Source organism: Indicator indicator, chromosome 16, assembly GCF_027791375.1.
Source record: "Indicator indicator isolate 239-I01 chromosome 16, UM_Iind_1.1, whole genome shotgun sequence".
Lineage (NCBI taxonomy): Eukaryota > Metazoa > Chordata > Aves > Piciformes > Indicatoridae > Indicator > Indicator indicator.
In genome coordinates, this window is record NC_072025.1 from 8,056,225 (window position 1) to 8,071,241 (window position 15,017).

The 15,017-nt window shown below is 39.6% G+C and overlaps 1 protein-coding gene across 1 annotated transcript in view; it reads right to left on the reverse strand.

Annotated features, from left to right (window-relative positions):
* The window catches only part of RNF111 (ring finger protein 111), a 44,045-nt gene that overhangs the window by 13,900 nt on the left and 15,128 nt on the right, over positions 1-15,017 (reverse strand). The window contains exons 3-9 of the mRNA XM_054388237.1: positions 12,562-12,688; positions 8,675-8,838; positions 7,175-7,372; positions 5,972-6,291; positions 4,937-5,192; positions 4,082-4,439; positions 143-268 (exon numbers count right to left, since the gene is read on the reverse strand). Of these exons, the coding sequence (XP_054244212.1) occupies positions 143-268; positions 4,082-4,439; positions 4,937-5,192; positions 5,972-6,291; positions 7,175-7,372; positions 8,675-8,838; positions 12,562-12,688 (1,549 nt within the window). The remainder of the gene's footprint in view (positions 1-142; positions 269-4,081; positions 4,440-4,936; positions 5,193-5,971; positions 6,292-7,174; positions 7,373-8,674; positions 8,839-12,561; positions 12,689-15,017) is intronic.

A 15,017-nucleotide genomic window follows, 5' to 3' on the forward strand; every position in this document is an offset into this window, starting at 1 on the left:
TATTTAAGATACTGATCAGAACAGTATTTCAAAGCCTTAAAAAGATTTTAAAAACACAGTCAGCATTATCAGCACTCAAATCAGCACATGACAGTCTTTCGTTCTGAGTCCCACCAAACAAACACAATATCTTGTTACTAACCAGGCAGATCTCTCTGGAGCTTGTCGAGGATGGGAAGACATTGTCTGAGGCACATGAATGTGGTGACCATGACCATAATTGGGATGCATTCTGTGAGGATGTGGAGGAGGCCGCTCATGAGCACGTCTAAACAACACAAACCAGCAACAATTAATTTCACATACTTCTTAATACCACAAAGGCAACCAACATCCATAATCAAAACATTACAGACTAATTACTAGGTTGCATTTAAAAATCAAACAATAAAACTTCCTATTCAGCATTTTCATTCCAACGTTACATATCAATTAGAAACTAATTATAATACAGATTTCATATTCAAAGACAAAGCCCACTTCAGCCACTGTGATTCACCTTTCACTTGGCAAACCTGACTATAGAAGGACTGACAAAGTGTTTAACCCCAACCTTGAATTGCAAGAGAAAGCAAAGCTCTTGAGATGGTCATGTTGAGATTCAGACATTCACAGTTATGCTGCAATTTATTTCTAGTAAAACTATACCAACAGAAGTAATTAGGAAATTTAACACACTAATCAGGACATTTTCTTTGAAATATATTCACATCATAGCTCAAATAATAAATGTACACAGTTTCTTAAACCATTCCAGCTGCATGCTGGCTGATGACTTATTTTACCACTTCCAAGCTACAGAGTGAAATGGATTGATATTTTTCGTTCCATTGCTTTCAATGCAGAAAAACTTTTTAAAATTCAACCTACATCCTTCAGATCCAGTACCACTTTAAATCGCTTGACAAATTACACTAGACATTTTGTAAATCTACACTTATAAGGAAGTAAAAAGTTACTTAACAGCCCACTGTTCTTCTAATCACTGTAAACTGACACTACTCCAGAGAAGTCTACCAAGATTGTACAAATTATGTTAAAAGTATTACTTTTCTGAAATACAGACAAACATGACAACATACCTATTAGCAGAACCTACTCCTAGTCTCACCTCCCTTCAGTTTATCAAGTAAATTTAGGAAAAAATCTGGAAGAATGTATTTTAACAAAAAACATTTAAACAACTTCCATACTTCTGCAGAAATTCAACATCATGTAGGCCCATTTTTCCTAAAACAAATCTTAATTTCAAAGAAACACATTTGAAATTATTCCTTTGAATGTAAAACTTCTAGGCTGTCCATCCTACAATCTTTATATAAAGTGGGTGGTCAGATTTAAACACAAAATCCATGTATTATACAAATACACTCTCATACATGGCCTTTTGCATATTTTGTGGCCATTTCCAAAACCCCAAGAAGTTATAGCTGTTGCACCCACCCTTGAGATGATAGTGAGAAGACTAATCATTCTTTTACTTCCAATCCTGAAATAGTCCTATATTGTTAGATAGAAAGTAAACAAGCTAGACTACCCCATATGTTATTTCTAAAAATGAAGTACAATACATCATCTTAAGAACACATTGAGATATTGGAATGTGGAATTGAAGGAATCACAGGTCTGCTTGCAGTCTGTGTATTAAGTAACAGAGTGAATATACACAAGTTTCTGGCTGACAGGGTACCATCTGATTTATATGATGGTAGGCTAAGACACATACAATGTTCATTTTGCATGTAATTCATATGAGGATAAGCAGGGAGAATAAAGATCAAGGGTGGAACAATTCCACAAGATCACAAAAAGCAGAGGAGCAACCTGACACTGGTGACTTCAGAGACATCAAGAAGGAGCCTGCTATTAGCATGTGACTAGTTTCTATACAAACAAAGAAAATTGACTAGGCTAAGAAATGCCAATATTCACATTTACAATTCCTGCACTACAGAAACGTCCCAGAACTGATATATTTGCTACCATTATTATTTTTCCTTGAAACTGTATCTTGCTGTCTCTGATATGCATTGTCTTGAATGTTCCAAAATTAATTTTTAAGTATGACTGCATACTCATGGGCACACAGAAGCAGTACACATGTATGTTTATTTTAAAGTGTTATGTTAAGAAGTTATGACATCTGCATAATACAGATAACAAAAGAACAGCTATAGGTTCAGACAGATCAACATTTTAATGACTGCGAAACTATTAAGAGTGGGTCCAGAGGAGGGCCACAAAGATGATGGAGGAAGGTTCTCCTCCCCCTCTACTCTTCCCTAGTGAGACTGCACCTGGAATATTGTGTCCAGTTTCGGCCTTCCCAGTTCAAGAGGGACAGGGATCTACTTGAGAGAGTCCAACAGAAAGCTACAAGGATGATAAAGGGATTGGAGCACATGCACTATGAGGAGACACTGAGAGACCTGGGGCTTTTTAGTCTGGAGAAGAGAAGACTGAGAGTGGATTTAATAAATGTTTATAAATATCTAAGGGCTGGGTGTCAAGAGGGAGGGGACAGGCTCTTCTCAGTTGCACCCTGTGATAGGACAAGGGACAACAGATATCAACTACAGCACAGGAGGTTTCACCTCAACATGAGGAGGAACTTCACTGTGAGGGCCATGGAGTAACTGGAACAGGGTCCCCAGAGAGGTTGCAGAGTCTCCTTCTCTGAAGACTTTCAAGACCTATCTGGATGCATTCCTATGAGACCTGCACTGGATTCTGTGGTCCTGCTCTGGCAGGGGAGTTGGACTTGATGATCTCCAGAGGTCCCTTCCAACTCCTAACATCCTGTGATGATCAGAGAGCTGGAGCACCTCCGCTCTGAACAAAGGCTGAGAGAGCTGGTGTTGAAGCTTCAGCCTGCAGAAGGGAAGGCTCTGGGGAGACCTTGTAGCAGCCCTCCAGTATTTGAAAGGGGCCCACAGGACAGCAGGAGAGGGACTCTTTACAAAGGCATGGAGTGACTGGACAAGGAGTAACAGCTTCAAACTAGAAGTTAGATATAGATTAGGCTTTAGGAAGAAATTCTTCACCATCAGGGTAGTGAGGGACTGGAAGAGATTGCCCAGAGAAGCTGTGGAGGCTCCAACCCTGGAAGTGTTGAATGCCAGACTGGATGGGGCCTTGAGCAACCTAATTGAGTAGGATGTTCCCCTGCCCAGTAGGCTCTTTACAGTCCCTTCCAACCCAAATCATTCTATGACTTCCCTGGGGGATGGCAGGGAAGGCTGTCTTGTGCCACTTAGTGAGATATTTTTATGAATTACATGGAAACTGTCTCAAAAGTTGCAGTGAAACCAAACTTATGTTTAAGCATTAATTTCTAAATCAGTTATCAGTAGAATTTGTATAACAAATTTAGGATTGACAACAAGAGCTCATTCTTGAAGTTCTCTTGGATATTTACAAATATGTCCAGAATTAAAATAACTTTAGTTACTTTATGATTGAATATCAAGCCAGTACTGACCTGGTATGTGTTGATACTAGTGTCATGAATCTAGTTTAGCAAAAACAGTAGCACGTCTTAAACAGTATTTTCCAAGCTACAACTCACAATCTCATACAGATACTATTCTGTGTCTTCCTCCTTTTCTTAAAGACATAAAGGTAAGTATCCAAGGATAAATCTGAATTAAACCTGGTAAATGGTCTCTTATGACAAATTGTTTATTTTATTTTAAAGCATTTTGTTATATACAAAGGAAAAACATACTATCAAGGAACACATTTGAAAGGAGCTTATGATTTACTTTCTAGGCTGTCCAGCTTGAACAGGAATTCCTGCTTGTTATCTGGAAAATGATTAATGGGAAAGAGAAACTTAAGCTTCCCTTCTCTTCCATGCCCTATTTGTACCTTACCTGAAGACACTATTGAAGGATGTAATGGAACAGGTTCACTCTTAATGTTCACTGTGATGGTATGTAAAGACACTTCTTACCATGGTTTAATACTAACAGTTCCTAACCATGCAATTAACAGTTTGAGATTTGCATGCAACATTTTACAAACCTGAAGGAAATGAATTATATGTTTAGCTATTGTTCTGAGTACATTTGTGACATACGTTGGGTGTTGCATCATTCTTCTTCTCTGGACCTCCATCCTCTGGATCACTTCATGAGGATGTAGCCTCTGTGCTGGCGGTGCTGTTGCAGGGATGTGATGAGATATAGGCTGGTGTGTTGCAGGAAGATGCTGTGGTATTGGAGCAGCTGCACTGGCTAAAGGATGAGTTGGTGGAGGAGGTGGAGCGGGAACAGGATGAGAAGATGCATGAGAAGATATGGAAGGATGGAAGGGATGCACTGGATGAGGGATTACATAATCTACTTGAGGTGGAGGTTGTGGCTGTGGAGGAGGATTTCCATGAGAGTGAGGACACGCAGAAGCTTGATGGTGAAGAGGTCTGGTCAAAGAAGCATCTGCAATGGAAACACCAAGTGCTTTTAATTTGGTCAGTAGTAGGTTTTGACTTAAGTATCTTCACACAGGTGCTTCAATATTATCACACCAATGTAAACAGTGGCAATATGGGAGTATGTGTTTATGCAATTTTTAAATAAAGTGATTCCAGCAATATACCCTACAAAAATCCTACACTTTCTGCAGCCAGAATTAGAGATGGGCCAAGGAAAAAAGCCTAGCTAAAATACAAAGGAGATGAAAAATATTTTCATAGTAAACACGTTTTTTAGACTTCGAATGCTATAAATGTCACTCAAAAGAAAATTTTAATTTCACCCTGGCCCTGTTCAAATCCTCAACACAAGCTGAACTATTTAAGTACGTATTTCAGTATGTGTTTTGCTAGGTCAGTGATAAGATCAAAGCAAGCAGATAGTAAGATTTTTTCCTATGTTGTCAGGGAAGCTGTTTTCTCATTTGTTTGGTTCCCCCCAACTAGGTACCCAGTACTTACAAGGAGAATGCATATAATGCCGACAAGAAGAGAGCGATGCCTGAGGAGGAGGTTGGGGCTGTGGCTGTGCAACCATACTTGATCCATATCCATCTATTGTTATTGACTGGCTTGGGCCAGCACCCGCCTGATGTCCATAAATTGCAGTTCGAGATGAAGAACCAGGACAGCAGGGATCAAAAGCAGATGTTCCATGAAAAGCACCACTTCCATGACTTCTTATACCACTGCTGCTTAGGTCTACCGGCAATGCCTGCTGCGTAAACAAATGATCATTTTTCAACCAATTCTTCACACACTGAAAATAAAGTCACCCTCAAACATAATATGAAAAAAAAAAAAAAAAAAACAAAACAAACCCAAACTACTATCATAAGCCTCTGGGATTCAAATGTTTAAGTTCTAATGCTCAACTCTGGAATATTCTTTCAATGTGGTTAACATTTTTTGTTCTTAAATTCTTGAATCTGTTGAGAGAGACTTAATTTGTTACTCCAGACTATGTAAAAAATCCCAATCCCTCTATGATGGATAAAACAGTGAGTATATGGGAGCTACGTGCAATACATGTATTTTCAGTTTTGCCTAATGTATTACACTTGGAACAGAAACCAGATTGAGAGTTCTGCATCTTGTAAACTGTTTGCACAGCATCATTTACTTATAACCTTACTAGTTTAGAGCTGTGAGTTTAGTTACTTAAAAGTCTTAGAAAACAATGCTTTTAGAAGAGCAACTCTTTCACGTTTCATAAATAGAACACTAAATTTGCTTTTTTTCTTCCCTTAAAGCAGTTCAATTATTTGCATTGCAAAGCTGCTATGATCAACAGTTTGCCATTAATAAAATGCCAGCTATCAATGATTGCTTGTTGGATTATGACTTTCAATTTTTCTATGTCCATATGTTATAGCTCCAATTTTCCTTTTATAATCCCTACTACAGAACAAGAGATTAACCTACAATTTGGCATTCTAACCTCTCATATCTGTAACAAATTGAAACCGTAAAGGGAGTCAAAAGAATTAAACATGCCTGGTCATGATAACTGCTGCCAGAACTGCTGCTTGCTCCACAAGGTGCAGGCACTGGAGGGGGCCTTTCAACAGGGCAGCTGGACTCAGTGAATGAGGGAGATAGTGGAACAGCTGGATGAGGGTTGTGGTGGTGGTGGTGGTGATGTTGAAAGTGGTGGCCATGCTGCTGAAAGCAGCTTGTATGTGGGTGCCCCAACGCATGATGAGCCTGTGAAGGTCCTCCACAAGGAGAATGTTGAGGGCAGCACGATGGTAACCTTGGCATGGCCGGAGGGCCAGTTTCCAGTGTCGTAGTAGATGCGGTTCTTCTTATATCATCTGGAAGAAAGTTAATATTGAGGTAAAACAAATTAGTAAAGCTGATCACTTTAAAGCAGTGATTTAAATAGAAAAAAAAATAATTCGTACTTCAAGATGAAGTAATTAACCAACTGAAAACCAAATCTAGACTAAACCAAAACAAACTGGATAAAAAGAAATATTTAACTGTGCCTTCCAGATGAAACTAAACAGATTGGTTCAGGTAGACGTGTTCATGGGATCCACTAGAGGATGTGGACTGACACTTGCCTTATTGTACTTTGTACTAATTTGAGACGTTATTAGTAGAGAAAGGGGGAAAGATTGCCCCTATGGTTTGTGTGCAGAGACCTCAAACTCTTGTGCAACTGTGGTCTGTTCAGGTGTTTCGAACCTCATCTTGCTTGCACATAGGGGCAGAGCACCTATGTTTCAGATATGTTACAAGCGCTGCCTGTATATGCAGCTCGATTATAGGTCAGTATCTACACAGGTCTGTATAAATATGCTTCCAGTGAAGCAATCTGCAGGGGGAGGTTCAAGGAATTCATATACATCCTTCATTTCCTTACAGTACACTTTAAAAACCTGACCCCTGTAACACACTGCAGTGGAAGACTTAATTCCCTGAATTCTACCTCCCCAAAAAGCAAATACGTGGTTCATTTGATACAATCAAATTACTCCAATGTGCTGGTGCTTTCTGCTTTTGCCTAACTTCCTTCATTTTTGGGGAGCAACCAATGATATTTTTCAGATTCCTGTCCTCTCAACTTATTACTCTTATGTTCAGTCCTAAAAGTTCACGTACAGTTTAATCTAGCAAATGTTAATTAACTTCCCCTACCTCCTTTCTACTGGGAAGCAACACAACTGTTTAGAAAACTCTCTTATTCTGTACCTCCAGCTGAAGTACCAGCAGTGCTGCCACTGGGAAGACTAGGTATCGTCTCTGGTGCTGCGGAAGGCTGGCTGTTGGAGATGTTTGGAGCTGCATCAGAGGCCTGCTCTGAGGTAGACGTACTAGAACTGTTACTGGAAGCAGAACTCACGACCTGTGGCTCCACTCTAGCTGATGTGGTTGGCACAACTGTTGGTTCTAGTGAAAGAAAAAAAGCTTTCATTATCTTTAAGCTTTAAAAGCTGCTGGTTGCTTTGGGGTTTTCCTTTTCTGTTTATCTTTTGTTGTTGCCATTCATTATTTTTACAAGAAATTCTTGATTCTGGTCTTGCCAGATGCTATGGAAGTTAGAAGACAAAAGCCTGACAGGTACAAAATACAGAAGTTAATTCTGTTTCATTCATGTCTGGAGGGAAAAAAAATTTGTTTAGGTTTTTTTTTTTAATTTTAAATCAACTCAAAATTTAAGAATATACAATCACTTCTCAACCAAGTCTAACATACCAAGTTTTATTTACTCAATACTCAAATATTTTATGATGAAATCTTTCATAAATCCACAGGCAAACTATTAAATGAGTAAACATTACCCTTGCTGCTTTTTTAATGCCTACAAAACACAAAAAAAATTAGATCACTAATCAAGAACTACATAATGTCTGAATTAGCAGCACACTACTTCACAAACTTCATTCTAGATACATAATACTAAAGGCTATAGGAGGATAAACTTGGCTTCTAGTCTCAATACACATTAAAAGCAGATTCATTAAATCAGTATTTGAGACGTCTGTTACAAGCACATAAATTTTCATTTTGCATATTGTAAAGGTAACAGTTGTCAATATCAGATTCGGGGAAATATACCAAACACTTGATAAATCTTGTTCTCTACTGTAAACAGATTAAAATAAATTATGACTCCTTGCCCCTAGACACACAGAAGTCCTAGCAAACAGAAGTTTGTTGTGTTTCTGTGCCTGAGAGCACTGCAAGCTAACATACTGCAATATGTTCTTCTTCAAGGTATTTTGATTTTTGCATTGGATTGGAAAGTTGGAAGTGTTTGACTTAATTTGGGGTTTTTGATGTTTTTTTTTTAAGGAAGATGATGATCATTCTTGTGGCCCTTCTCTGGATCCTTTCCAGCCTGTCTGTATCCTTCTTGTATAGCAGGGACCAAAACCATACACAGTACTCAAGGAGTAGCCTGATCAGTGCTGAGTAGAATGGGAGAAGGACATCTTTATTCCTGATTGTGATATCCTTAATATAATTCAGCATCCTGTTGGTTTTCTTTGCCACTGCAGCACTCTGTTCACTTGTGTTGAGCCTTTTGTCCATCAAGATCCCCAGGTCCCTCTCTACAGTGCTGCTCTGAAGTTCAGAGTTCAAGTTTTTTAACAGAACAGTGTAAGCGATGCAATTAACTCCATTCCCCTTACACCGATCATCCTTTTTCAGAAAATGGAAGAGATTTCTCACAACAATGCAACTTACCATCTTCATCCACTGTAAGGTCCACTACTTCTGCTGCATTCTGTCTCAGCGGCTGTATGACTGTGGAAATCCTACTGCGGTTCCGCTGTTCTTGAGGTCGTGCAGCATGAGAACTAGAGCTTTGTCCCCAGTGTGATCTTGTGTGTCCAAGAGTTGAACGAGACCTTAAAAAAGGTAACACCTTACATACCATCTTAAATTTTGCCATTACTATATTTTTCTCCTCACCAAGAAGCTATTTTAGGTACTGTTTTATTATTATTAGAGAAGCATTTTGTTCTGTTGAAACTCCACATTCACCGTATGCGTAGTTACAAACTTTACTGCAGCCTTTTCCAGATAACGTAATGGCAAATACCCAACAGGCAAAGATTAAAGGACTTTAAACTAGGTTCCTAAGAAATACATACAAGTAGCTTCATTATGAAACTCCACAACTGCAGTCAGGCAACACTTATAATTGATGTTATGTTTTAGTCAATAATAAATGAAGTCTCCAAATCCCATACTATTCCTATGCAGCCTGAAAGAGTAGATCTATGAATGATGACAGAGGTATAAAGACAACAAAAATCCGTACATTTCAAGTTCTTCTGCATGTTAACTTGTGATAGAATATTTTCAGAACACAATTTTTGCAATTCAGTTTACTTTTCCGAAATGTCCTAACAATTCAGCTAGTTCCACATGTTCAGGAAAAATACATTATGTGTGTGTTTGCCCTAAACAGAAAATTGGTTTGTACATAACATTTATTCCAGTAAAGGTAGTTTTTGCAGGAAAACTTGTTTGCTTCAAAATTAAAATTGCATTAATGAAAGCACTAGCTATCTGAGACAAACAGATGGGATGTTTTCATAATTTACTACCTATTGTTCCTTTGTCATTTTATAAAAAATGGAAAGCCATTCTTCATATGCGAGAGTTTTGTCTTCATATTCACCAATATGAAAACGTAAGTAATAGGCAGGCATCTCCAACAGTCCCATGTACATGACAATTTGAAATTTTCTCCTTCAAGGAACTCCACTAATAGATTCTGCAAAATCTGACAAATAAAGAACAAAACAAAACTTCAGAGACTCCATTAAGTCCCTTGAAGTGTCTGTATACCAATGCAAGAAGCATGGGGAATAAAAGAGATGAACCAGAAATCTGAGTGTGGATGATGGGCAACGTGACTGGAATGCTTTTGTGGACTATATACTTTTTAGGAAGGATAAACAGACAAGATGAGGTGGTGGAGTTGCTCTGTGAGTAAGCAGCTAGAATGCATTGCACTTAACCTGGGGTGGGTGGTGAAGAAAGTGTTAAAAGCTTATGAGTAAAAGTTAAAGGACATGCAAGTATGAGTGACACCACTGTGGGTGTCTACTACAGACTACCAAACCAAGAGGAAGTTGTTGATGAGGTCCTTTATAGAGAACTGGAAGTAGCCTCAAGATCGCATACCCCCGTGTCATGGGTGACTTGAATCACCCTGATACTAGTTGGAAAGATTACACAGCCAGGCATACTCAGTCCAGAAAGTTCCTGCAGAGCATTGATGACAATTTTCTGATGCAGGTGGTTGAAGAACCAATGAGGAGAGGTGATGCTGGACCTTGTATTAAACAAAAGAGATCTGGTCAGGGACTTGGTCATAGATTGATTTAAACCTCCCGTTAAAGTAGGAGGCAGCCTTGGCTGTAGTGACCATGAAACAACAGAGTTTAGTATTGTTAGGGAAGTAAGCTGGGCAAACAGTAAACTTCTGCTCTGGACTTTAGGAGGGCTAGCTTTATTCTGTTCAAAGAACTACTTCAAAGTGTCCCATGGGCTAGGGCTCTAGATGGTAAGGGGGTCCAATAGAACTGGTTAATATTCAAATACCACCTTCTCCAAGCTCAAGAAAAATTTATACCCTTGGGAAAAAAAATCTGGTAGGAGGCAGGAGACCTGCATGGATAAGCAAGGACCTGCTGGAAAAATTCAAATGGAAGAGGGAAGTCTACAAAAACTGGGAAAAGGGCAGTTGGGAAGATTATAGAAATACTGTCAAAGCATGTCAAGATGCAACAAGAAAGGCCAAAGCTCTCCTTGAACTAAACATACTAGAAAAGTGAAAGATAACAAGAAGGGCTTCTTTAAATACATTAGCAGTAAAAGGAAGAATATGGAATACGTGGGTCAAATGCAAAGGCATGACAAAATGGGTAGATGAAGGGAGAGCAGTAGCTATCACCTATCTTCACTTCAGCAAGGCTTCTGATGTCATATCCCATAACATCCTTGTGGGCAAACTCAAGGAAAGTGGGTTAGATGATTGGACTGTGAGGTGGATTGGTAACTGGCTTAACAACAGACTTCAGAGAGTTGTGATCAGCTGTGCAGAGCACAGCTGGAAGTCTGTGGACAATGGTGTTCCCTAGGGATCAGTACCGGGTCCAGTTTTGATCAGTATCTTCTTCAATGACCTGGATGAGGGGATGGAGTGTATCCTCAACAACTTGGCTGAGGATATGAAATTGAAGGTGGGGGTCAGGCAACGGTTGACATCCCATCATAGTGTGCTGCCATCCAACAAGGTCTGGACAGACTAGAGAGCTAAGCAAAGGCAAACCTCATGAAGTTCAATAACGACAAGTGCAGAGTCTTGCATCTGGGGAGGAATAACACCAGGCACCAGTACTGACTAGGGGCCACCCTCTTGGGAAGCAGCTCCACAAAGAAAGATCTTGGGAGTCCTAGTGGACAGAAAATTATCCATCAGACAGCAACATGTCATTGTGGCCAAGAGGGCAAACGGCATCCTGGGATGCATTAAAGAAAGCATGTCCAGCACCAGCAGGCCTAAGGAGGTTCTTCTCCCCCTCTATTCTGCCCAGGTGAGACCACACCTGGAACACTGAGTCCCATTTTGGGCTTCCTAGTTCAAGAGAGACAGGAATCTGCTGGAGAGTCCAAAGGAGAGCTACAAGGATGACTGCAGGACTTAAACTCATCTCTCTTATAAAGAAAGACTGAGAGACCTGGGGCTGTCTAGTCTTCAGAAGGATAAGAGGGGCTCTTATCAACTCTATAAATATCTGAGGGGTGGGTGTCAAGATGAATGTGCCCATCTCTTTTCAGTGGTGCCCAGTGACAGGACAAGGAACAACAGGTACAAGCTAGAACACAGGAGGTTCCACCTCAACATGAGGAGACACTTCTTTATGGTGAGGGTAATGGAGCACTGGAACAGACTGCCCAGAGAGGTTGTGGAGTCTCCTTCTCTGGAGACTTTCAAAACCCACCTGGATGCGTTCCTGTGCAGCCTGCCCTAGCTGATCCTGCTCTGGCAGAGGGGGTAGACTCCATGATCTCTGGAGGTTCCTTCCAACCTCTAACATTTGCTGATTCTGTGAAAACTTTCAGAGAGGCACGGAAGAACAGGAAAGCAGGCACAGCATCAGCTTCAAAAAAAGTAGGATGCTCTCCTGAAAAATACTCAACTAATACCCAAATATTCAAAACAGCCTAAACTTGCTCTCTAGGACCCCCCTGTAAAGATTTGCTTTCCCCCAAATCTGCTCATCAGTTACACTAACTACAGCTACCTCAACAATTCCCAGGTTAGTTGAATTATCAAGCTTTCACAAAGCTGTGGTTCGCAGGTTTTGTTTTTCTTGGGTGTTTTGGGTCTTTTCCTGTGTTTTGGATTTTTCATTGTTGGCTGGAGTATAGTGGTTTCATTTGGTTTATGGGGTTTTTTCCTTTTTTTTGTCATTCTGAATAAAAAAATGCATACTTGCATCCTGTTTAGAATTTCTGAAGCACTACCTTATGTGCTTTTAATGATACAAAGCTTTATCAGATAAACCTGGTACCAAGCAAAATGTCTTAATACAAAGAGTTGCAAGTCTCACCTATAACTCTCACCAACTGTAACAATCTCCACTTCACTGTCTGTTGAGGTAACATTTATTTCTTCATTAGCAGTGACCTGGGGAGTGGAGGATGCTTCAATCACCACAACATCTTCATCAATACTTCCTGATAAGGAAAAAGGAAGAAACTTTGTATACTTTATCTTATGAGCTGACATTTTAGAGATTAATTTTTCCTAGACTTAAAATACACGTAGGTAGAAAATTTTATGGTGCATACCAAAAATGTAGGTGTAGCTGTCAAACACAAAAGCTAATTATTAAAGGTAGCAACACTGTCTAAATCTTGAAGTAGGAAGGAGACAGAAGACAGGGGTGAGGGTAGATATGCAATCTTACATTCTACTGTACACTGGAAGCAATTACTGTGAATTTTGAGCTGCAACACCAATTTAATTCAGTCACCTAAAATAAAACAAAATAAACTTTCAAACTAACAAAATTATCATGGTTTTTAAAATGTTTTTGTAGGTATTCAAGTTTCAAAGGCTAAACAGTGGCAAAAGGAGAAAAATTATGCACTGACTAATACACGTTATTTATTTCTACAACAAAATAAAGACTACAAATCCATGGGTGTTTCTAAACATCTCTACACCTGCACTTTCAGTGACACTCATAATGACATACTAGACAGTAAAAATGGTAAAAAGCAACAAAGTTCCTGAAAAAGCAATTTAGAGACAAGTTTCAGAAAAATTTCCACTTCAGGAAGAACAAGTAAAGTTCCAGCCTACTACACAGGGAAATGTTTCACTACAACTGTAATACTGACAGCAACAAGTTTGAGCTACCTACAATACTTAAATTGAGATGTAGGTTATTCACTATAGTAACACCACTGAACACAAAAGAACTTACTACATAAATGAGCTAGATAGCTTAGAAATAGCAAACTAACACTTTGAGGTTTGCAAATTTCTTCAAAAAATGAGGTTTCAGCAGACAGGCTCCTTGACAGGCAAATGAGGAACGCAGGGTGCCTACAGCACATTAGCAGCAATATAGCTGTCAAGGAGAACCCCCTGAAACATCAGCAAACCCATAGCCAGTGTAATTTTATGAGGCAAACAGCCATTATCTGTGACCTTCTGGGTCATGTATTCATTTCCCTTTCCCTCACTCTTGAAGCTGTGGAGTCTCCCTTTCTGGAGACTTTTCAAAATCTGCCTGGACATGTTCCTGTGTGACCCACCCTATGTGATCCTGCTTTGGCAGAAGGGTTGGACTCAGTCTCTGGAGGTCCCTTCCAACCCCTAACATTCTGTGATTCTTTGATTCTCAGGCTCTGAAGGTCCTGTGAACGAAGCAAACAAACTACACAGTTTTCTTCTTCCCCTCGCTATCAGCCTCAAGATTCCTGGGTGCCAGGCTGATTACTCCCTTTCTTGCTGGCATTGATAATCCCAGGCACCCAGCCAAGCAGGTGTTGTTGATGACCCCTCCACATAACAGAGAGTAACATCTATATAATCAAGCAGTGTGAGAACCTGGACCAGAACTGCTGCTCAACAGTGAGACCTATGCTCCCACAGGGACCAAGGGTGCCCCCCTACCATCACGTGCTTCCTCCAAGGATTGAATGAGTTGTATTCTTTTATATAAAATTTTTCGAGTCTAGATTATGACTGTTATATTCATACAGCAAGCCACATATTAACATCTCACCTGATCTGCAGACAATCCAAGTTATTAGAAATTAGGTTGTATTATAAATTCTGTATTATGCTACTTACAAATTGTGCTACACTGATTCTACTTGAAGAAATCCTGTTCCATTCTTATCATAACTTCTACGTTATACTAATCAATATCCTGATAAGAAAAGAAAACTTTAACTATGATTTAGTACCATCATTCTGACAAGGATCCCCAAAAGAACCTGTCTGTCTCCTTAGTGTTGCGTGACACTAGGTTAAATAATAACAGTTTTTATACTTCGGATTATTTGGACCATACCTTCCAATAGCTGTGCATGCTAAGAGAAATTTCAAAACGATACAAATTGCTCAGGAGTCTGCACCCTGGTGGAAAACACAGACAAGAACCAGAACTTAGGGGATCTTGTCCAACTGTGAGCCATGATAACTGAAGCTAACCCAGAACTCTACTGATCTTAACCAAGCACATAAATCTTCATCCTATCAGAAATGCTTCTGCAAGCCAATTCTAGAAATAGCATCTTTTCATCGTAGAAAGCTGCTGCAGCTACAGGGAAGTGTTGACATGAATTCCACCCTTTTATTACTGTTGCTATTTTAAAGCTCAAATTCACTGCAGACAGATAGAGCAACAATGGTTAATGTCAACTGCTCATAATATCAGGTGTCCTTTCCTCACCCCTTTCCAGTTCTTCCCTAACTCCTCTCAAGTAAGTGGCATGGTAGAAAGGATATATATTCACTTCTTTGTCCACTAATGCTACAAAGACAAAA